Consider the following 24,761-nt stretch of genomic DNA (forward strand, 5'->3'; position numbering starts at 1 on the left):
AAGTAAATGGTTAAACTGTGGTATATCCATACCAAAGAATACTACTCAGTAATGAAAAGGAGTGAGCTACTGATAAATACAGTAACTTGAATGGATCTGAAGAACATCATGCTGAGTGGGGCGGGGGAAGTCTCAGAAAATGACATACTATATTATTCCATTTATATAACATTCTCAAAATCATGAAATTATAGTTAAAATTAGTAGTTGCTGGAGAAAAATTAGTGGTTTCTAGGGGTTAGGGAAGGTGGGGAGACAGGAGCTTCCTAAGACTATACATGGATAGCACTAGGGAGATCTTCATGGTGATGGAATAGTTGAATCTCGATTGCAGTAGTGGTTAAACTAATCTACAGGTGATAAAATGGCACAAAAGTACACACACACACACCAATGTCAATAACCTGGTGTTGATATTACACAACAGTTATGTAAGATGTAACCATTGGAGGAAAAGAACCCGTCTGTACTATTTTTGCAATTTCCTGTGAATATCTCAAAATAAAAAGTTAAAGTAGTTTTTAAAAATCTGAGGATAAGGGAAGGGAAGACACAGCTCTGTAAATAACAAGGGTCTAGGCACCCGCCTTATGAATCTTAGAGCTGTTTCAAGGACGAAGCAGGGTAAGATAACAAAAGCCAGCTTTAACAGTGCCTAGTACCAGCCAGACACTGTTTCAGGTGCTTCCCACGCACTGCCCCATCTAAACCACATAACAACCTTATAAAAGAAATATCACAACCTTATTCTACAAACAGGAAATGTAAAGCTGATGGAGATTAAAGTAATTTGCCCATGGTCACACAGTAAGTGGTAGAGCCGAGATTTAAACTCAGATTGGCTCCAGAGGGACGCCTCCTGAATACCTCAGTAATGAGTATAAAGATGCTCAGCAAAAAAAAAAAGGTGTTGAAAAGTGTGTGCAAAAGCCTGGATCATTTACTGATTTTTTAGAGGGAGAGGGCAACCGACTGATTTGTTGTTCCACTTATTTATGCATTCATTAGTTGCCCCCGTATGTGTCCTGACCAGGGATTGAACCCACAACCTTGGTGTTTCGGGAGGACGCTCTAACCAACTGAGCTACCTGGCCAGGGCAGAGCCTGAATTAAACAAGGTTAAACCAGATTATTTTCTGTAGGGTTCTCAGAACTTTTAAAATGCCACTGTGTACCCTGGCTGGAGTGTCGTCCCATGCACTGAAAGGTCACCAGTCCGTTCCTGGTGCCCAGGTTGCTGGTCTGATCCCGTCGCCAATCGATGTTTCTCTCTCTCTCTCCCTTCCTCTCTCTCTAAAATCAATAAAACGTGTGTGTGTGTGTGTGTGTGTGTGTGTGTGTGTGTGTGTGTGTGTGTGTGTGTGTAGCCAGTGTGTCGTGTATCTGGAAGGCTATGGTATTCAGTTTTTCCCCAATGTATTTGGACAGGAAGAGTTCTTCCCCCAGAATACACAATCCAGCAGTCTCTCATTCAAAAGTTAAAATGTTTAGACTTATGATCATTTCACAATATATACAAGTATCAACCATGTTGTACGCCTGAAACTAATATGTTATATGTCAATTACATTTCTATTTATTTTTTAATCCTCATCCGAGGACATGTTTTTTTAAAAAATTGATTTTAAAGAGAGAGGAAGGGAGGAGAGAGAGAGGGGAAGGAGGGTGGGAGGAGGGGGATGGGGGAGGGAGGAGGGAGGAAGGAGGGGGAGGGGGATCCTGCAGAGACCTGGGGTCCGACCGAACCCTTTTTGGTATGATGCTCCAACCAACCGAGCCACCTGACCAGGGCAATTATATCTCAATTTTTTCAAAAGTTTAAATGACCCGATCTTAACCCACTCCTCTTCTTCATATATTGAAAAACTACTAATGCTTCAAGCTACACTGTTCAATGTGGTAGCCACTAGCCAAAAAGAACTATTTAATTATAAATTAATTAGAAGTAAATAAAAATTCAGTTCCTCAGTCACACTAGCCACATTTCAAGTCTTTAAGACTTGTTTCAAGGGCCACATATGATGACTAATACCATACTGGACAGCACAGATATAGAACATTTCCATCACTGGAGAAAGTTCTGTCGGACAGCATTGGGTTAAAGGTTTTTGTTTTTTAAAGACATGAGACCTGTGCAATCTCCAGAGAAGCGCATTGTGAATTATTTACATGTAATTGCCATAAAAGGGGGCGAGGTCAGAAATTCCGGATGGGACTGGCTACTGCCACCCTGACATCAAGGGGAAAGGGTAAGCAAAGACGTGGAAAAACTGAATAGCAGAGAGCGAGCAGCATCGCACAGCCAGGGGATGAAGCTGCAACTGGGGTTCAGGAGACCTGGGTTCTAATCCCTATTAGGCCAATGATCCATTAAAATTTTTTAAATATTTATACTTGGCACTACTTTGGGCCTTAATTTTTTCCTCTCATATTACATAAATTTGAATTGGAAAACCTCTAAAATTACCTGTAGCCCTGTATGGTTAAAGCATAAACACATACACAAAATGAGGTGAGAAATAAAGGTAAAAATAAAAGAGAGCAAGATCCCTGCATATTGATGGTGGGAACCGGCACTGCAGTCAGCCTAGCACAAGTTCTACTCCTGAGGCCAAGATCTGGATACCACCAAATGAAGAAAGATTTAACTGAATTCAATAAATACTACTGAGCAATTATTTGCAATAAACTGCACTATTTTGGAAGTAACACCCAAAATAAATATATAGATGATTAGTCTTAGTCTAAGACCAAAACTGTGAAGGAATCCAAGACTCACAGAACTTTAGATTGGAAGACTGCTTCATTAACATGTAATAACCTAACTGGCCCAGTACCAAGGAACACAAAAGTATCTTAAAACCTTCTGGAGGAGATACAACTAACCTTACATAAAGTCATATACAAAGTACAAAGGCACGGGCAGAATCAAAACTCATACAGCACCCCGGCCCCTCCCGCCCTTCCTTCTACAGCGAATATAAACAAATGCTGCAGGTACTTGGAAATAGGAAGCCAGCAATTTTGGCCACCCTAATTTCTCTAGAATCCACACCTAATTAGGTAGTCGACATATTCTAGGTTAAATATTCTTGACCTTAATCGGAGTTACTGGAATTAAATAAATTCTCAATCTGCTGTGCCAGACAAAATAGCATGCATGCAGAATTCTAGCCTCTAATATCTTCTACTGCACACCCCACTTTCTAGGGGGGCGGTTGGTCCTATTTCCTAGGATCAAAGGGGAGAGAAGACCTTCCCCATCTTTTCTCTGAGGCTTAAGATCTAATGTGAAAATTTTAAAAATGTTTACCACCTCCAGATTTTTAAAAAAACAAACACGAAGATAAACTGCGTTTGATATTTTACCTTGCAGAAACTAAAGCAATCCGTGAGTGAGTAACCTGTGTAAGAATTCAGACTCATTAAGAGCCCCAAACCATACCCCGGAAGATTTCGGAGGAGAGTGAGTATTAAAGCGACCATCAAGAAAACCAGGAAGAAAAGATTTTAGCTAAGGAGCCTCCACTTTAGAAAGGCAGTTTTTAATACCCCACCTTAATCCCACGCCCAGGACCGCACCGCGCGGAAACCCTGCCGAATTTGAAAACAAACGTCGGTAAGGGCTTTGGGAGGAGTGGGGGGGGCGGGGGGACTAGCAAGGGGGGTAGTAACTGACAGCTCGGCCTGGAAGCGAAAAGCCTCAAGTAGGTCAGACGGTGTCAACGTCTTGCGATCCAGAGTCCACCCCAGCGGGCTGAGGGGAGCAGAGCAGCAGGAGGTAGGCAGGGGGTTGGCGTCTTTCAGGGTTAAAGGGGCGGGATATCTGTGCCGAGAGAGACCCTGGAGCCCAAGCTCGGGGCAGTTCGCCTGCTCTCACCTCTCTTGGGGGCCTTGATCAGAGGCACCCCACCAGTCCTCTCGCCGTTTTCCTGCTTGTCCTTGTGTTTGAGATCGCCCGGGACGCAGGAGCCGGGGTCGCCGTCGGAGCCGCGGTGATGATGGTGCTTGTGCCGCTCCTTGTGGCCCTTATGCTTGGGCCCGGCCGCGCTCACCGTCAGGGGCGAGAAGGTGAAGAGGGCCGAGGTGCCCGGGGCCGGGAGCGGGGCGGCGACGGCGGGCCCGGCGGGGGCCAGCGAGGGCGGCGGCGGCGGCGGCAGGAGCAGAGGCTCAACAGGGCCCGGGATGGTCGGGGCTGCGTTCGCTGGCGGCAGCGGCCCGGGATGTTGGCGGCTGCGACGCCGCCGGTGAGGGGGAGCGAGAGGGGGGTCCTGGCTCGGCCGCCCCCGCTTCTCCTGAGACCCCCCACTGCTCGCTCGGCGCTGCCGCTTCACTCCCCGCGGCGAGACCCCAGCATGGGGCTTCTCCTTCCCCTCTTTGTCCGGCTCCTCCTGCGCCGCCACCGCCCGTACTACGCGCACCGCTCCGACCTGCGCAGCCATTTCACCCACAAACACACATTTAAATGGCCCGACCGCCCCCCCGTCCGCGTATCGCGCAAGCGCCTCCCGCGCACGGCCCGCTGGGCATTGGAGTCCCTCCGCCGCCCTCCGCTTCTCGGCGGTTCTCGGTCCGGAGCTGAACATGCCGGAAGCGGCCGTTCCCAGCGCTTCTCCGCCGGCCTCCCCACCCGGGCTCTATTGTAAAGCACCCTGGGCCGCGCAGAGCCTCCTGGGAGCGGTAGTTCCCCCGCCCCCCGCCGCCTCCCCGGCTGCGGGGGCGGAGGAGCGGAAAGGGAGCGTGCGCCGAGTCACGCTCCGGGCTGCGACGCAACCGCCGCTGGGCGGAGAGTTGCCGCCAACGGCCGTAACGGCCCGAACAATGTCCGAGGCTGTCGGAGCCCGGCGGCGCGTTCCCATTACCGTCTTCTGGGGCCGCTTCGTCATTTTACGCGGAGCGGGTGGTCTCCATAGTTACTTTTCAATTTCCCGTTCCTCTGTCGGCCTTTGTGAGGTAGAAGAATCGCCGGCCTTTATCCTGGAACAAGCGACGAGAGGAAGAGGAGAGGGGCACGTAGTCATATGTAAAACGAGGGCGATTTTGCTGGAAAACCTACGGGGAGGGGGGAGGGCTGCAATCCTGAGAGGTCTTGACCCCGCTCGCGGGCATCGCCATGGTTACGGCTCCGGGCGCGGCGAGGCAGGTGCGGGGACGTCCCGGGAGCCGGGCGAGCGCCGCCCCGCCGCGCCCTCCACCCGCCTCCCCGCCAATCAGCCCCTGGAAAGGCGGAGCCCGTCGTTCTTTTGGAGCACATTCCTACAGTTAGGGGGAAACTCTAAATGGGAAAACGTGTTTAAATTTTATTTTTTTTAAGATTTTTCAAATCGTAAGTATCAGGTTGCAGACGAACCCGCCGGCGAACACGCCCCAAATCGCCGCCGCTGCCGGGGATTAGGCTCGGAAGTTCATGGCGGGTCTCCCCGTCACCTCGGGGTGGCCTAGGGTTCCTCCTCTACCCTGGTGGAGACGTCGGGGGAGCATTTTGGCTCGGTGCCCGCGGCGCCCGGAGACGTGCGGCGCGGAGTGAGCGCGCCCGGGACGTCGCTTGAAGGAGTTTATTGAGCAGCTATTGTGTACGTGGTACCGCGGTGAACGGGCCGAACAGTGTCTCAGCCAGTTGACGCCCGCATTTGGCTTCCCCATGGAAAATACCGAAACGCAAATGCCCTTTGAAGTATTTCATGCTCCTAGAAGTCATAGACTTTTTTTTTTTTTGAAATTAAAAAAAAAAAATCATTTCCGAGAACTCTGGAGAACCCTTTGTAGTAATTGCCCCCTACCTTATTTGTTACGTAAAACTAGATTTGAAAGATCAGGTATTCTTAAAATGTGTCAGATCCACATTCATGTAGAAAAAAGTTTTTTAACTAGTAACGCCTCCGGTGGGTTGGACGTAAGTGGCACGTGTTTACGCAGAACCTTCGAAATGAAGAAAAGGCTACCAAAAGTAGCTATTTTTGTTGGTCGTTCTTGTAGACTGGGTAATTGAGTCACTTTGGTTAAAACTTAGCAGGAATGTAACTGAACATCTTGTTAGTTGATATATATATATAAATAAGATTACAGTCATTGTGTACATATTTTATTCTCTTAAATATAACTTCTTGTTTCCCACAACATTTGGGGAGATGTTCAAGGTATAGTCCATTTAGGCAAAAATAACTCCCCAGGCAAAATCACTGTCACAAGCAGTAATTTTGTATTGCAGCCACAAGATAAGATTTAAAAAACAAAAACACTTTTTACAGTAAATTCTGGCAATGTAGACATTTAATCAAGACCCATTTCTAACAAATCTTTTGAAGTTTATATAGAAAAGTAAAGTCAAGTCAAAAATAACTTACAAAAATGAAAAGTCCATTCCCAAACTTTCTCTGACAGCATTCTCCACATACACTGAAGAGACAAGCTTTTTTCTGTTGTTTCCGAACCCGTGTGAATGAGAGTAAGTGTAAAACTTCTGGCACCATTTGCGTATTGCTTTTCCTTTATAAAAGCTATTGCCACGTTACCACAGCTGCACTGTTGACGTTATGAATAGAGAACACTTGTTTTAGCTCGCCATGTCCTGGAAGTTCTTTGCAGGTGCACCTGCAGCCTGTAGTCCAAGGTTCTGTTAAATATTCCAACTTGACGGTGGTTTCCTTGGTCCTTTGGGTTTTGAAAAACGATTTGCAAAACCTGGGAACAAAAAATAAAGCTGAGGGTGAAAAGGGACAATGGATTAAGATGTACACACTGCCTGTAGTAAAAACAGTCGTGGGGATACAGAGTACAGCATAGGGAATATAGTCAATAACATTGTAACAACTATGTGTGGTGTCACATGGGACTTATCCAAGTGATCGCTTTGTAAGTTATGTAACTGTCTAATCACCATGTTGTACACCTGAAACTAATATAATACTGTATATCAACTATTTTTGAAAAAACACATTTTTAAAATAAAATTGAAAAACAGATTTTTTTTTAATATAAAAATGAATACATGGATCTTAGAGTGTACTATAATATATGCAAATACATGGATTTTTTCCCCCAAAAGGTTAAGCAGCATCTTTGATCAATTTAGTAACAGATTGTGAAGGTATTACAGTAATTAAGTTAATGTTTAAATGATAACAATAGAATACTAATAACATTTTAAATGTGTAGAACACTTACACATTTAATAATGGTAATAATTAGATAAGGAAACCTGGTTACCTAGCTTTATTTTCTGCCTATGCCAGGCAATTCTGTGTAATAGAATACACAGTCCTATGTAAGATGTTAAGTGGTAGCTGAAGGTAAAAAATAAAAAGATAAATTGCATGGCAAAGAATATAAATATAAGGATATATACATGCAGCCTCAAATCCTATTTGGAGTTGTATCTCTTATACTATAAGAGGATAATTTAGGTAAACATTTATTCTGTGCTTGAAAATAACCCACATACCAAAATTCAGTAGGGAGCTGGAGTTAGTTGGCTGAACAGAGTCCGCAGGCTTGTGTGGCGCTGGGGAGTTACAGAGGCCTAGAATGAAAAGAAAAACTGAGGGAGATGGAGACAACCCGAGGTAACTTGATCAGACCACGTCATTGGTGAGGGCAAACACTTCCTCCAAGGGAAGTAATACTCCAGGATAAACATAGCACCATCAAATGTAACAAAATACAGATGCTTACAAACGGTGACACTATAATCTCATTTTTATGTGAATTTTTTATTGAATTTATTGGCGTGGCATTGGTTAAGGAAGTTTCAGGTGTACAGTTCTATAGTACGTCATCTGTATATTGTACTGTGTCTCACCATCCCAAGTCAAGTCTCCTTCCATCACCATCGATCTCTCTACTCAAAGTATACTTTTCAATCATTTGTTTTCCACATTAGTTCACCTGTGGCAAAGTCTGCGATTTTCTTACACTATCTTCTACTCCTGGAATATTTTTCTTCACTTTCCTGTCTACTTTTTCTCCATTATAGATGATTCTGGTTAGGCCTGGAATCTCCCAAAAGCATTATGTTTCTTTGTTTTGCTATTTTAGCTACTTATAGGTAGGCTTGGAACATATAGTATTTCTCTTCCCAGCACCTTAACACTCATGTATCAGTTTCTGCCCAATTACTAGGATTCTGGAAACAGCTCCCCATTCCTGGAGGTACCTGAGTGTGAATCACTAAAGTACATACTGAATTTCAATCAAACTCAATTAAAATATGTATATTTATTAAAATACTATATGCCAGGTATTGGGCTAGGCACTGACCATAGAGACATGAATAAGAAGTGGGTACAGGTGAGAAAGTTCGGGAGATACCAATCTACTGAAATGAGCTGAGAGGTATACACATCCCTTGGAAAGAAAACAACTGTTCCAAAAAATACCGGCTTTTTACAACAGGAGACGAGACTCTGCGTACCTATCAGAGGGCACCGCTGTTTTGCATATTGGCTTGTCATAGATATTTTTATGCCACCTGCCCAGCATTAATTCCTTCTACTTCTGATCATAGGACTTAAATTTTTCTTTAAGAAATCACCGCTGCCCAATTTTCAGCTTCCACACTTCTGGGGGAGCCGAGTCTACCCTTAGGCCAAAAAACTGACCTATGACAAGGGCTGCATTTCAGGTGGTACTTTGCCACGGTCACACCAGTTGTTTAGGTTCGACCCCACTCCTCGTTGGTCGGTGTCCACGTGTAACAACGGTTAAATATTAGGGATGGGATGACCCTGTCCTGCTTAACCAGAGCACTGACTATAGTGGCAGCAATTGATTCGGGATCAGCTTTAACTACCAACCAGCAAGAGGCCCGGGCTAAAGGGAGAACATACAGAATTCAGGAGCAGCCATGAGCATCTGGAGGGGGGAAGAACATAGGTGCAAATGCAGATGAGTCTAACGCTTCAGGATCAGGTTGGGAGACAGATATTGTTCCTCATTTAAGGACAAAAGACCAGACGATGAGGGTAGCTGAGAAACGGAAATGAGCCTCGACCTGGAGAATGACCTGGGAGCCCTCAGATACAAGCCTCGGTCTCAGAGAGTCCCACATCTCCGATCTGTGCCAACCTACGTCTACCTCGAGTTTCTGTGACTTGTTTGATATCCCCAAGACAAGAATACCTAGAGAGAGAGTTTTGGGGTTTCGGTGGTTGGTTGGTTTGTTTTTTTAGAAAAAGAAACCCGAGTGCTTCGTAAACGAGGCTCATCAAATCAGCCTTTGGTTATTCAAGTCACTCATTTCTTTGCTTTCAGCTGTTTAATTCCCGTTTTATACTATACTTTCCTCCTGAAAAGCTTAAATTCTCTTTTGCCTGGCTGTAGCCATCAGACTTTTCCATCGTCCTTCAGTCACCACAGGTGAGGAACGAGTCCATTTCGGAGATCAAGCGTGGTGGCGGTGAGGACCGACCCGCACGAGTTCGCGGACAGAAAGACAGCGTGAAAACTCGGAAGAAAAGCGTAAGATTCAGCTCCAGCCTCTCACTTGGACAATACCTCCCATCAAGCCTCCTCGGTGTCCTCTGTCCCTCCCAGGACACCAAGTAGCTGTCTGGTCCCTGATAATTAACCAAATGCATCAAATTCGTAAAAACTGCCATCACCATGCTTTATATACTTCGTGGTTACAAATAAGGATTTCTAAGACACTCAAGTTCCCACGGTTTCGGGAGCCTTTGGGTTTTGTTTTCATTGCACTGTAGCAAAAACAGCAAGCAACAGACTCACGATCGCTAATAATACTCGGGGGAAAGAGGAACGAGTCGATGCCTTGCTGTTTCATTAAATCAACACATTTGTTTCACAATATGCCTCGCTGTGGCTGTTTTCAAAGAGAATACATGTGAGGTTAGGCTGCTGGGAATTTTAAATCACACACTTGGGTGGCAGCGTCTTGGGATGAGCAGACAGTGCCAAACGTCACTCTGTTATGCCAGAGTCAGCCAGAGGCCCGCCTCTCCCAACTCAAAACTCGTCGCTGTGGAGCCCAGCTCAGGACACGGTTTGGGGGTGATCGATCCATAGGACCCTGGTGAGCCTCTGTTTAGAAATAATACTGACTTCCTCACAGAGCGGTTCTAAAAGAGTTAAATAACCACGAAAGCAGTATATATATTCTAAAAAATAAGTATAACGAAGCTTACTCTTTTTCATGTTCCGCAAAATTTTCAAGCTCTGCAAAAATGAAGAGAGGGAAAAGGTTATTTGTGTGTGCGTGTGAAATCCAAAATACTTTAATCAAGTAGAAATACAGACTCCAGTCAAAAGGATTAATTTCCTCAAACAATAGCCACCAAAACGCACAAAACTATTTCTCCATCTTGCCGTTTTTAATTCGGTACAAAGTCTCCGCTTGATTTTATTTTGCTCTCTTGCCCACCCCTGTGAGCATCACACTCTGTGTTTAGAAATAGTGCAGTCAGAATATTGGAATCAGTTTGTCCCAGTCCAAAAAATAAAAAAGGTTTCATTGGGCATACTTCAAATTAAGTTGTTTGTGGTGGGGTTTTTTTGGGGTTTTTTTGTTGTTTTGTTCTATTAATTTTGATTATCGTGAGACCAACAGTTTTAACGATATTTAATCTAATTTTCATCTTAATGCTGGCAGCTGGCGGGGGAGGGTGAACTGGTGGGAGACACTTTGGTAATGAAAGCTTCTGGGGTATTTCCATAAACTCCCACCGTTTTTACCTTACTCCTTGTGAAACATTTTCCAGTAGTCTTCGGTGTCTGTTTTGAAGACACTGAATTTTCCACGGTGTTAGGACAGCTAGTAGAATACGTCTCTATGGGTTGGGCCTGCGTACCTACAAAAAAAAAAAAATTTTGTTGCATAGCTTCTAAGCTTTCAGGGTTTATGTAGGCCTATACTCGGTAATTCTTGGCTTGGCTTTTTTATGCATTGTTTTTACAATACATTATGGGATTTCTTAATGTATTCTTTTTATCTAATTCGATCGTCCCTTGTACCTCTTCCATGTAGGCCCTACTCTATCGTTAACCTTTTAACATTCTTGCTTTGGTAACTTTTTGGAGAGACAGCGCTGCCACTTACAGTCTTCATCAGCCAGGAGGAAGGACTCCCGGGTCCTCTCTGGGAGCGGGGGCGGGGGCGAGGGCGAGGAGCGACCTTCATGCAGATCTGTGGTGACAAGAGTGCAGGACAAGCAAAAACACCCATCACTTAAAAGTCTTAAGTTGAGACGCCCTCTTTGGTTTTGCGTAACTTTTCCAGTTTTTCAATATTAACCCACAACAACCAAACAGAAAATTATCTGAACGAGGCCTGGAGCGACAGCAGGCAGATCACTGAAAGGACTGGAGAATAACCGAGTTAGTCCCCACTCTGTCCCACTCGCTGACTCACCAGCCGCCTCGACCACAATAAAAGACTCAGGTGTCCGTTCAGGAAGCGGAGGGGGCATCTCATCGTCTGTTCTTGGAGAAGCTGCTCTCCAAAATGTCAGAAATAGAATTACAAGTTTTAATTAGGAAAATGCAAAAAAGATTCTTACATGTTAATCTTGATGGAAATCCCATCAAGCGGCATTGCAATATTTAAGCTGGTATCTGTTCACTCAAGTTAGAAGCAAAATTCTCTCATCTTAAGTTGCAAACCCAGGAGGCTTTTGCTTCTTTAAAATGTATTATTTCTTTTAAAAGCCCAAAAGTATTTTGAGTGAGTCACTGAGGATTAGTTAACATAACGTATAATATTATGTTAATTTAAATTCCATAACTCTCTCCTTTTGTTTTACGTAGAATATACAGTATAACATAATAAAAGCACTTTGACATGCCAGAGATTCAGTTCCAGACTAGGTAAAATCATAAAGATTTCAGTATCTCTTATTTATTCCACAATGATGAAGAATTAGGTATGCTTTTAGTTTTTTAAAAAACAATGTTGGAACAGGGTTTTCTATATTTCTATAGAAATAGCCAAAATTTTTATAGAAAAAAAATGATGCTATTATAAGAAACTGCCACCAGATGGCACACATGTCAGTGTTGCTACAATCCCTGAAGATAACGATTTGTCTTTTAATGTTGATGCTCAGAGAATTTTAAGGTATTATAGGCATCTAGAAAAATCCCTTTAAATTATAAAACAAGATCTAAGTATATAAAATAATAAAATCAAAGAAGGAATTAGATCCAGATAAAGTATTTTTGTAACAAAGCTACACATCTGCATATCTTTTTAAGAAACTGTACAGTAATGTTACAGAGGAAAAACTCTTTCTACTTCCTGATCAGGTGGAACATTCTTTCTAAATTTCTGATGATATACCTGAGAGAGTTAAATTTACTCTTTGCTTTCCTTCTCCCAGATCAAACTATCATAATCATCTCTAACAGGATATTTACTTTTAATACCAAAACAGTCAGTAAAACAATATGCATAATATGCAAAAATCTAGAAGTATAAAATAGAGTTTGAAAGTAAAGGTGCATATATGATGAAAATCCCACACAGAATATAAAACACATATTCGCATCTACTAAGTTATTACGAAAGGGCAGGAGGAAATCAGGTCCTCCTGTTCCAATTGCCTCAGCAAGGGAATACAATTCTTAGCCTGGCCACAGAGATCACCGGTTCGATTCCCAGTCAGGGCACATGCCCCAGTTTCGGGTTCGATCCCCAGTAGGGGGCATACAGGAGGCAGCCGATAGGGGATTCTTTCTCATCAATGTTTCTCTCCCTCTCTCCCTCTCCCTTCCAATCTCTAATAAAATCAATTAAAAAGAAAAAAAAACCCACATTTTTTAAAAAACAGAATACAATTGTTAGCTATCTGTTAACTCGGTGTAGCCACATGGTGTACAGTAAAAATTCTGAGCAACCACGCGGCGCCCTCGATCAGATCTTCTCTTATGTTCATTTGGAAGTTGCTTCTGTATGCCGAGGGTGAGTTGTGGACCTCTGATAGACATTTCCAGGACTGAGAACTGCCTTCTTTAAAAGCACTCCTGTCGGCGCAGATGATGGGCCATGGATCACACAGACCATGAAATGTTAAGGGTTTGCTTTTGCTGGTTTCAACTTATCATTAAAACACTGCTGGAATCTATTTGTGAGGGGCAGGAGACGAAACCAAGTCGTCTGTAGCAACCAAGTGAAATCTAAAAGGCCATGTAAACTTTTAAGAATGACTTACCGACGTGGGCTATGTCCTGGAGCAGTGCGGGGGCGAAGCTGGCTGGAGGGTTCAGAGCTAAAGAATTGTGTGAGTCATAACAAGCAAATAGGGGCGCAGAGGATGCTGGCATCGAAGAGCAAGGTAGCACGGCTCTCCGCTGCTTCCCAGGTAAATCCACAGACATCTCAGAGCCAGCCCCCCGGGGAGACAGCGGAGGGAAGCCAGGGCCTGGCACCGAGGGCGCGCAGGGGCGCACAGTGCCAGCGCCCGGGGCCTGCTGCTCAGCATTGGCCGCGCTCCACACGCGGTGCCTGGAGCCCTGGGCCAGCGCATCGTTCAGCTCGGCCGAGGCGACCTGCCTCGCTTTCCCAGCCTGCCCGAGACCAGGACTGCTCGGCCGAGGGTCCAAATAACACAAACTGTCCCTGATGTCCAGCTCGGTGGGGTCCCTCTGTTGTATCAGTTCAAATGGGGTGGATTTGGTCCGTGTTATGGGCCCCTTGGCGTTGAAGTACCTTCCTGTGGCATTTGCAGGTTTAGAATCGGGGCCTGCTCCAAAGAGGACCGAGCTCAGACTCTGATGCTTCTGGAGAGGCTCCCCGGCTGTGGGAAGGGCCTTGGTCTCCCATTTCTCTGCTGTGTCAGCGCTGTTGTTACAACCGCAGTTGAGCTCCAAGAACTCAAAGGAGCTGTTGTGGTGAGCAGGGTGCAAAGCTAACCCTCCCTTTTCCCTTCGCTCACAAGTCCTCGGGTCAAAGGGGGAAGCATCAGCGCTTTCCACCCCTGTCCTCTGTCTGCCCTGTGGGCTCATCATTTTTGCTCCTATTATGCTGCTGAAACAGAAAGAAAGTAATAATGGGATCGTGACTTTTGCAAAAGCCTGTTCCATAGCTTTTCCCCAGCATCGCAATGAGCTATAAGCACAAGATATGCCTCCGAGACACAATTAGACAACATTTAGAGGTGTAAAATTACACTCACCTTTTTGGTAAATTGGGAGAACAAACTTCTGGACTGGGATTTTGCTCAGGAACTGAGTACTTCACTTGAATCTTCAAGAGAAATAAGAAATTGTTTTTTAGTGAAGCAATGACAGTGAGAGATTTTCTATTCATAGAGCTGAGAAGTTCTTTTCCAGGAAATGTAAAGGTTTAAAATCATTCCTAAAATGATTTCCAAAATAGTTTCCAAAATATTGAGCCCAACAAGAACATGTTCACAGACCGAGGTCATAAGGATCAGAATAAAGGATTAGGAGTGTTATAAAAACCAAAAAGGATCTACTTGGAGCATCACCTTTTAAGTTGTGGGAGTTTTACAACGTCCTTGGGGGTAGCTCTATTCCTAAGAACTCTCTGCCTTCAGAAATTCATTAGCTCAACCCTTAATGTTAACAGATGCTTATTGGGACCCCCCGGGCTGCCTCATCCTGGTCTAGCTGCTTCCTTTCTAGGCCCCAGCTACCCCGTGTTCTTTCCATTCCTTAAGCATAGGAAACTTGTTTCCAGTTCAAGGCTTTTACACTCACTGTTCACGCTGGTTGAAATACTCTTGCTCCAGATTTTGCATGGCTGGTTCCTTCTAAGTAACTATTTTCTGCTTAAATGTCATCTGCATAAGGAAACCTTCCCTGACCACTCAACCTAAAAATCACACTCCCACACACTCTCCCAGCCACTCTCAATCTATATTTTCTTCATAGCAATGGTCACATTTTGAAATTTGTCACTGAGGCTCATGGAATCAAAGATACCATTGATTGTAAAATATATCTTTATTTCAGACATGTTTAAATGTAAAAAAAAAAAAAAGGTTATCAGTAATTATAAGATTCCACCTGTTACGGGTTTAGTCGTGACTCTCAAAAAGGTATGTTAAAATCTAACCCCTGATATCTTTAACCGACTTTAGTTGGAAGTAGGGTCTTTGCAGATAAAATTAGTTAAGATGAGGTCATGCTGGATAGGGTGGACCGTAACACAATGACTTGTGTCCTTATAAGAAGAGAAAGCAGACACTCAGAGACACATGAGGAGACGCCATGTGATGGTGGAGACAGGAATTGTAGTAATGTATCTGCGAGCCAGTGAACGCCAAGCATCTGTGGCAAACTCCAGAAACTGGGAAGAAACAAAGGAAGATTTTTTTCCCTAGAGCTCTGAGAAAGAGCATGGCCCCGCTGACACCTTGATTTTGGACTTTCTGCCTCCAGAACTGAGAAAACTAATGTGTTGTTTGAGCCCTCCTCGGGCAGTGGTACTTGTTACAGCAGGCCTGGTAAACTGAGTCAGAAACTTTACTACTCTGCTTTCCATAATGGGTAGAACAATGAAACAGAAGGTCAATAAGGAAGTAGAGAGCAGACATGAGCAACACCATGAACCAACTAGACCTAACAGACACACATAGAGCGATCAACCCAACAACATATACATTCTTCTCAAAGACAGATGGAACATTCTCCAGGAGAGACCAGCCATGTGTTAGGCCACAAAACAAGTCTTCATGAATTTTAGAAGATCAAAGTCATACAAAGTATGTTTTCAAATCATAATGAATTGACACTAGAAAATAATAACAAAGAAAACTTGAAAATTCACAAATATACGTAAAACACTCAACCAACCAAAGGGTCAGAGAAGAAATCAAAACAAAAATTAGAAAATACTTAGAAAGGAATGAAAACACAACATAAAATGGATGGGATACAGTGAAAGCAGTGCTCAGAGAGAAATTTATAGCTGTAAATGGCTACATTAAAAAAGAAGAAAGATTTCAAATCAATAACTTTACAACTTAAGGAACTAGAAAAAGAGCAAACTAAACCCAAAGCTAACAGAAGAAGGAAATATTAAAGCTTAGAGCAGAGATTAATGAAACAGAGACTAAGAAAACAGTGGAGAAAATTAACAAAATCAAAAGTTGATCCTTTGAAAAGATCAATAAAATTGACAAACCTTTAGCTAGATTTACTAAGGAAAAAAGAAGGCGTGAATTTTAAAAATCTCAAATTATAGAAGTAAAAGTGGGGACATTACTACAAATTCAGCAAAGTCATAAATACAAAATCAACACACAAAACCAGTTGTATTTCTATACACTAGCAAAAACGATCTGAAAAGAAAATTTAAAAAAAATTTCTATTTATATTAGCATCAAAAAAACTACTTAGAAATAAATTAAACCAAGGAGGTGAAAGACCTGTATACTGAAAATTATAAAACATTGCTGATAGAAATGAAATAAGACATAAGTAAATGGAAAGACATTCTATGTTCATGGAGTGGAAGACATAATATTGTTACCATAACAATGTTACCCAAAGTTATCAAATTCAATGCACTCCCTCTCAAAATCCCAATGGTGCTTTTGCAGTGGAAAAACTTGTCCTAAAATTCATATGGAATCTCAAGGGACCCTGGAATAGCAAAAGCAATCTTGAAAAAGACGAGCAGAGTTGGAGGACTCACACTTCCTTCTTTCAAAATGTGCTACAAACCTACAGTAATAAAACAGTGCGTTACAGGCATCGGACAACTACATAGACCAGTGGAATAAATAGCCTAGCAGTAAACTTACATATATGGGCATTTGACTTTTGTTGAGGGTGCCAAGGCCATTCAGTGGAGAAAAGACAGTATTTCCAAAAATGATACTGTGAAAACTGGATATGCACATGCAAAAGAGTGAAGTTGGACCCTTATCTTATACCATATACAAAAATTAACTCATAATGGATTGAATACCTAAACATGAGAGTTAAAACTGTAAAACTCTTTTCTTAAGAGAAGAGAAAAAGTTTCATGACGTTAGATTTAGCAATAATTTCTTGGATATGACACCAAAGGCACTAGCAACAAAAGAAAAATAAACAAATTTAATTTTAGGAAAATCAAAAACTTTTGTGAATTAAAGTACACAATCAACAGAGTAAAAGGGCAGCTCCTGGAATGGGAGACAATATTTCCAAATCACATATCTGATAAGGGATTACAATCCAGAATATATAGAGAACTCTTAAAACTCAACAATAAGCAAACAAAAAAAATTCAAAAATGGCCAAAGGACTTGAATAGACATTTTTCCAAAGATTAAACACAGCCCAGCCAGGCGTGGCTCAGCAGTTGAGCATCAACCTAGGATCCAGGAGATTGGGGTTCGGCTCCTGGTCAGGGCACATGCCCAGGTTGCGGGCTCGATCCCCAGTTGGGGGCGTGCAGGAGGCAGCCGGTCAATGACTCTCTCGTCATTGATGTTTCTCTCTCTCTCTCCCACTCCCTTTTCTCTCCCTGAAATCAATAAAGATATATTTTTTTAAAAAAAAAAGATTAAATACAAACGGTCAATGAGCACATGAACATATTCTAAACTTCACTAATCAGCAAAATGCAAAAGGGGGTATGGACAAATTCTGTTTCTGATGATAACAAATTTCTAGAAATAAAGTGATTGTCATACACATTGTAAAGATATTTAATGACACTACATTATAATCTTTAAAATGGTAAAATATGAATGAGGAAGTATCTCTTCCTCTTCTGTTTTCTGGTACATATTGAATAAAATTAGTGTTAATTCCTCATTTGGTAGAATTTTCAAGTGAAATTATGTGGACTTGAAGATTTCTTTTGAGGGAGTTTTCAAGTTACAAATTCAGTTATGGGGCTATTCAAATAACCGATTTCATGTTGAGTGAGTGGTGGGAGTTTGTGTTTTTTGAGGAAGTAATCCATTTTGTCTAAGTGGTGACATTTATATGTGTTGAGCTGTTTATACTATATTCCTTTATTAATTACTCTTTCAATATCTGCAGAGCCTGTAGAGATATCCCCTGTTTCATTCCTAATATTGGTAATTTTTATCTTTTGCTCTTTTTTTAGTTTATTAGTCTTCCTAGAGGTTTGTAAATTGTATTGATCTTTTCAAAGAATCAGCTCTTTGGTTCGCTGATTTTTCTCTATTGTCATTGATTTCTGCTCTTTATTATTTCCTTCCGTTTTCTTTGGGGTTTTTTGTTGTTGTTTGTCTGTCTGTTTTTTTGCTCTTTTTGTTTTTCTAGATCCTCAAAGTGGGAGCTCACATGATTGATTGGAGACTGACTGTTTTGTAATGTACGCATTTAGAGTGCTGTAAACTTCCCTGTTGGCACTGCTATAGCTCTGCCCCACAAATTTTCACATATATTTTCATTTTTATTCTGCTCAATGCATTTTCCTTGATACGCCCTCTTTGACTCAGTGGATTACCTTGAGTGTGGTTAGTTTCCAAGAATTTGGATCTGTTCCTGTTTTTGGCTTCTAGTTTGATTTCATTATCGTCAGAGAATACATTTTATGTGGTTTCAATTATTTTAAAATATTCAGATTGTTTGATGGCCCATAATATGGTTCATCTTGCTATACGTTCCATCAGCACTTGAAAAGAATGCGTATTCATGTGTTATTGGGTGGAGTGTTCTATAAATATCAATTTGATCTTGTTGAGTTCCATATTCTTGCTGATTTTCTGTCGCGTTCTTCTATCAGTAGCTGAGAAAGGGATATTGAGATCTCCAACTAAAACTGTGGATTTGTCTGTTTCTCCTTTCATTTCTATCCGTTTTTGCTTCACACATCTTACAGCTCTGTTTGGTCCATATGCACTTAGGATTGATATGTCTTATTGGTGGATTAACCCTTTTATTATTATAAAATGTCCCTCCCTGTCTGTGATAACTTTATTTGCTCTATTTTATCTGATATTAATACAGGGTGGAGCAAAAGTAGGTTCATAGTTGTTCATGTGGAAGATAATAATAAATAAATAATAATACAAGAATAAACTCTGTGTTTCACATACTCACAGCTGTGAACCTATTTTTGCTCCACTTTGTATAGCTACCCTTGCCTCTCTTTTATTCATTTTTACATGATATATCTTTTTTCCATCCCTTTAAACCAACCCATATATTTGAAGTGTGTTGTTTTACAGATAGCATATAGTTGGGTCATGTTTTCAATACACTTTGCCAATCTGTCTGTTAATTGGTGTATTTATACCATTTACATTTAGTGTTATTATTAATGTTAGGGCTTAAATCTGCCATTTTATTTTTTGTTTTCTGTTTTTTGTCTCCATTTTGCATTTCTCTTTTCTTTTTCCTGCTTTTTTTCTCTTTCTTGCATTTTTTAGAATTTTATTTTTATTGATGTATAGTTTTTCAAAGGTATATCTTTGTGTAGCTTTTGTAGTTGTAGCTCTTGGTATATACATTATATATATATATAACTTATCACAGTCTACAGGTGTTATCATTTTGCTAGTTCATGCACAGAAACCTTACCTCCCTTGACATTCCCATCTCTTCCCTGCTTATAATGTAATTGTCTTTAATATTTCCTCTAATACATTTAAAACCACATCAGACAGTATTATAATTTTTGCTTCAAACATCAAACAGTTTAGAAAACTTAAGAGAAGGAAAACCGATTCCGGTTTACTCATGTTTTTGCTTGCCATGTTCTTCCTTCTTTCATAATTTCCTTTCTGTTTATGAAACTTCCTTTGCTATTTGTTTAGGGTCAGTGTACTGGTGACAAACTCTCTTAGTTTTTCTTCATCTAAGAATGTGTCGATTCCCCCTTCATTCCTGAAGGATATTTTCACTGGGTGTAGGATTCTGAGTTAGTAGTTCTTTTCTTTCAGCACTTGAAAACTGTTGTGCCACTTCCTACTGACCTCCATGGTTTCTGATGACAAATCCATTGTCATTCTGATTGTTTTCCTCCTACAGTTAAAATCATTTTTCTTTGGCTGCTTTTTATAATCTTTGTCTTTAGGTTCAGAGGTTTAATTATGATGAGTCTTTCAGTATTTTTTAAACTTGCCTTTTTTCTCCCCTGCTTCTTGGACTTCAATGACACAATGCTAGGTTTTATGTTACAGTCCCTTAGTTCCCTAAGATTCTTTTATTTTTTCAGTCTATTTTATTTCTGTTGTTCAGATTGGGCAATTTCTATTGCTCTGTCTTCCGGTTCTTATATTCTTTCTTCTGTACCTTGTATTCTGCTGTTGAGCCTATCTACTAAGCTATTTTGTTTCAGTTACTGTATTTTTCAGCTCTGAAATATCAGTTATTTCCTGTTTTGTGTGTGTGTGTGTTTTGCCCAGTCTTTATATTTCTTTGCTGAGGCCTTTCTGTTTATTCATTTGTTTTCTGGTTTTGGTTTTGATTTTCATCATTTGTTTTAAGCATGTTTGTAATTGCTCATTGAAGCATTGTTATCAAGGCTGCTTTAAAATCTTTGTCAGATAATTCTAACATCTCTGTCATCTCCGTGTTGCCATCTGTTGATTATTTTATTCATTTGGTTTGAGATATGAAGCTCTGGATCTTAGTTTAACCTTCTCTTGTAGCTGCTCTTTTGTTTGTTTTTTACTCCATTCTGACAGGAGAACGGGATGCTGCTGCCTTGTTACTATCAGGTGGATTCTACCTCCACCATTCTCCTCATTTAACCTCTGTTGAAACGCAAGGGGAGACACCAGGGGGGAGGCTCTCATGTCATCTCTGACACTGTGGTGAGGCTGGCCTTATTACTGTTGAATGACGGTAAAAATTCTGACTGTTTATTAGGTCTCTTCTGACCCTACCTCAATAGGGGGCATTGGGGTGCCACGTTACTGCTCAGGCTCGCCATGTGGTCTCCACTGGCACTGCAGGGAAAGTGGGGATGAAAGTCCTAGCTCTCTACTTGGACTTTCTGATGCCACCCCAGCTCTTTATTATAGTCTTGTGGGAATCCAGACTCCCCACTCAGCCTTTGCTGACATGGATGGGGTTGGGGGCCATTTTTTTAATTTGGTGTTGACTGGAGTAGAGTGATTATTATCTAAAAGTTTTATGTCTTGCCAGGCTGCCCCTTTCTTGTCCCTTGGTTAGAAAGAGCAGACTCTTGGTGGGTCTTCTTTTGTCTGCACTGTTGGCATTTCCATGTTGTTGGCTTCTTCAATTCCAAGCCTGGAACATATGAGGCAAAGGAAAAACCCAAGGAACTCACCATCATATCTTTTCTTGGGTTGCAAGTCCCTAGCTGGCCTGTCTTCTTCTATTTGTTTTATATGTAATGTCCAGGGCTATTTGGTTGCACTTAGTGGGAGGAATAGGGAAAAGTCCGTCTACTCAATCTTCCCGTAAACAGAAGTTCTCTTCGGCTACCTTTAGCCAGTTCCCCCAGTAGGAACTTGACTCATGTTCCTGCGTTCTGACTTACTGACTAGGGACCCATGCCAAACAGCCCAGCAGGCGGGGGCCGGAGCACTGCTGCTGGCCCAAACTGAGCATTTACATTTCCTGAAGTCTAAATAAAATATTAACCCACGTGCTCTAGCAACACATTAAAAAATATTTTTTGTTCAAGAAGGTTTGTTTTCCTAAGAGTACAAGGATGGTTTGATTCTAACAGATCCAATGATATGACTATTTTAATAGGTCAAAGGAGAAAATCCATGTGGTCATTCCACAAATGCAAAAATATGCAATTGACTGAATTTAACATTCTTTCTGAAAAAGATTCTTAACAAAATAGAAATCAATGAATATTTTCTTTAAACAATTAAAATATTTCCAATCAAGTCAGCATCACAGTTAGTAGTGAAACATGAGAATCTTTCCCATTAAAATAAGTCACCCATATTGCCTCTGCTATTTAGCCTTGTTCAGGGAGTACTAGCCAATGAAATAGTCACAAATAAGATATAAGTAACATTTTCTGGCAATTACACTTTTATTTCCAACATCTTTCACCATGTTGTTTCTCCTTGGAGTCGACATTAGGATTGCAAAGTTCATTCCCTAGCCTCAACAGGTTTTTTGGTTATCTTTCCCTTCCCACATTTCATCATCAACTAATAAAATTACAATCAGGGTCATCTCTTATATACTTTGTATTCTTAATTGCTATGAAAACAGTAGGTCCTCAATGAACATTTTCAGATCAACAATCCAGAATGTAACATTAAAAATTAAATTAACAGGTATATGTTACATACACCCTGAAAGCTAAGTCAGCAATTTTGTCTTCTTAAGGTTTGTTAGGACCCAATAATTTGTGATTACACAGTAAGTATTTGACTTATCCATTTTTATGGTAAGACCAAAATAGCATATCCTAGAATACTCAGTATTTTTAAGTTGGAAATTGGTCAAATCAGAAATTGCTTTTATACCTAAGGCCTTCAGCTAAAAATCCTTTGGCTATTCTAAAATATTCTCAAAATTTGATGGGACATATGCAATCAAGACGAGGCTAGAGTAACCTGAAAAGTTACATCAGTGCTCAATTCTGGTTTCCCGTTGTAACCATCAGTATCATTTCTAACTCACCACACAACTGTGTAAAACAGAATACTGTGGGAACAGAACACATGCTTGTTCTTTCACACCTATTGTTTCTAAATTTAGCTAAAAACTGTACGCTGGAGGTTAACCAAAAGATGCCTTTTCTAAGTTAAAGTACTTCAATCATTTGTCCTTTACAGGAGATTTACAGTGCAGCTCATGTACATTGGAGGCTCCAGTTTAGCTATGACAGTAAATAACAAGCTAAGTCCTGCAACTAAGCTAAGATCCCTTCACCAAGTCAAATATTTTTTTTAATGGACAAAACATCAAGTTTCAAGTTTACCTCTGTTCCCGAGTGTCCATCTCCGATCACATCCATCTGTCTCTTAAATAGTTCTGTGACGGCTTTGTAGACCAGTTCATACTGTTCCTGGGGGGCATCGCGACCCGAACAAAGGAAAAGAAACAGAAAACCTGGTGAACTACAGAACCAGATTTCAGACACATGAACACCAGTCAAATGCTAGGACAGCAAACCTGAAAAGACCGTCTGCGTTCGTTTAACGGCAGTGCCTTACGTCTGCACAGCCCATTTCAGATGTCAAAGCACTTTTAGGCTGCGAGAAACAGCTAAATCTTTGATCTACCTCTAACCAACATACAAAGAAGGAACCTGCAGCGTGTTTTTTCGTTCTAACCCCACTTTCTTACTTGTCTTTCCCTCCATCACCATCCCTCTATTTCTGTTTTTCTTTCTCAGAAGTTAAAGATGTTATTGCATATTGCATGCATTTTTTGAGTGTAAGCCACCTTTACCTTTTCTGGAAAAAAGCAAATAGATTGTGGTTGATGGGTAGATCGATGGTTTTAATATGTATTATTTAACTAGATCCTTATAATTGACCTATAAACAAGCTAGGCTATTTATTATTCCTGTTTATAGACTATTTGTTCAAGGTCATTCATGAGTAATTTCCAGGACTTGGGTTACAACCTGAATCTTCTGACTCTTGCATCAAACTGCTGAAATTCTGTCCTAGCAAAGATATCAAAGAAAAGTAGACCGCTGAGGAAAGTTACGGTTTTAAAATGATTTCACTATAGAGAAATGAGTCCTCTACAATGACAGTGTGTCTGGGTTTCTACTACTCCGTTTTTGTCTCTGTACTTGCTCAAATACTTGATTTTGTATCTACTTTTCATCTGAATGGGCCCATTCAGGGTTTTTCCCTGACTCTTTACACAGTCTTATACAAATAAAGCACAACTTTTTCCAAACATAATTTTAGCAGGAGGATAATGCATAGTCTATGCCAACCAATAGGACCACTGGTACACGCTTTAAATTTCTTAAGAACAGAGAAAAATCACACAGGAAGCACTCATCTGGTTACTGTGCTATTTCCTGGTTAAAGTAGTGTCAGAAAAAGTAGCTACAACTGGTAAGAGTTTGTTCCATTAGTCGCTGAAAATGCCAAAATTCGAAACTTAACTTAAAACTGTTTCAGCTGTCTTCCAGCTCTTAAAAACAGGCCTGAAATGGACTTTTTCTGAAATGGGTATGGTTTCATTTACTGATTCAGTATTACAGTCTAATATTATACAACTTGGTTGCATACATTGACATGGATGAGCCTTCTTTTAAGTCTGACAGCCCTAAACTAGCCAATGCTTTCATTTCACATAAACTTCCCCCCACATAGGTTGACTATAGAACACACCTACAGTCAACACATGAAAAAAAATGATTTTTTCCACTAGCTATTAGTGGAAAACTTGTGTGGGCCAAACAGAAGGTTTATATTAGAGTAGCTCTTCATTTTTCCCCTTCAATTTGCAGCTTCTAGATGAAAATATCTGAGCTGCCACTGTCAATTGTTTTACCTCTAAACCTATGTGTCAGTTCATTTGCCTTAAACACGTCAGGATCTTGCTATTTAAGCAGTAAAAGCAGTTCTAACAAATTATGAAAAGGCATCTGATACCTAATATCAGCGAATGTTTGATGGATGAATGAATAGGTGAAAGATAAACTATATCTTAAAGATGGGTAAAATTATGGGTGAGGAAATATGGGTGAAATTAATATTGTAGAAAGTGAGAGATTTGGGCTGGGACTTTCATCTAGGAGAGAGAACTTGAACTTGGAAAGGAGAGGAGAAGACAGAGGAAGAGCATTACTAATGGAGCGAGTGAGTGTGAGCAATCTGTGGTGGGTTAGAATATTGTGATACATATATAATCCTATATATAGCGTGGTTGTAATTATGTTTTTTTAATTATGCACAGACTAAAGA

General features: G+C 41.2%; 2 protein-coding genes across 3 annotated transcripts in view; both read right to left on the minus strand.

Annotated features, from left to right (window-relative positions):
* Positions 1 to 5,186, minus strand: part of RSBN1 (round spermatid basic protein 1) — a 28,984-nt gene extending 23,798 nt beyond the window's left edge. The window contains exon 1 of the mRNA XM_081121716.1: positions 3,881 to 5,186. Coding sequence (XP_080977842.1) covers positions 3,881 to 4,586 — 706 coding nt within the window. The 5' untranslated portion in view covers positions 4,587 to 5,186. The remainder of the gene's footprint in view (positions 1 to 3,880) is intronic.
* Positions 5,187 to 6,063: 877 nt separating this feature from the next.
* PTPN22 (protein tyrosine phosphatase non-receptor type 22) overlaps positions 6,064 to 24,761 on the minus strand; it is a 33,440-nt gene continuing 14,742 nt past the window's right edge. Inside the window, exons 11-19 of one of the 2 annotated variants that reach the window (XM_081121720.1) lie at positions 22,808 to 22,894; positions 14,124 to 14,194; positions 13,161 to 13,972; positions 11,363 to 11,443; positions 11,051 to 11,137; positions 10,687 to 10,802; positions 10,140 to 10,170; positions 7,442 to 7,519; positions 6,064 to 6,681 (exon numbers count right to left, since the gene is read on the minus strand). In XM_081121720.1, coding sequence (XP_080977846.1) covers positions 6,617 to 6,681; positions 7,442 to 7,519; positions 10,140 to 10,170; positions 10,687 to 10,802; positions 11,051 to 11,137; positions 11,363 to 11,443; positions 13,161 to 13,972; positions 14,124 to 14,194; positions 22,808 to 22,894 — 1,428 coding nt within the window. In that variant the 3' untranslated portion in view covers positions 6,064 to 6,616. Of the gene's footprint in view, positions 6,682 to 7,441; positions 7,520 to 10,139; positions 10,171 to 10,686; positions 10,803 to 11,050; positions 11,138 to 11,362; positions 11,444 to 13,160; positions 13,976 to 14,123; positions 14,195 to 22,807; positions 22,895 to 24,761 lie in introns of both variants that reach the window. The other variant, XM_081121719.1, reaches the window with a different exon arrangement.

This window comes from Miniopterus schreibersii (genome assembly GCF_964146895.1).
Source record: "Miniopterus schreibersii genome assembly, chromosome: 19".
NCBI lineage: Eukaryota > Metazoa > Chordata > Mammalia > Chiroptera > Miniopteridae > Miniopterus > Miniopterus schreibersii.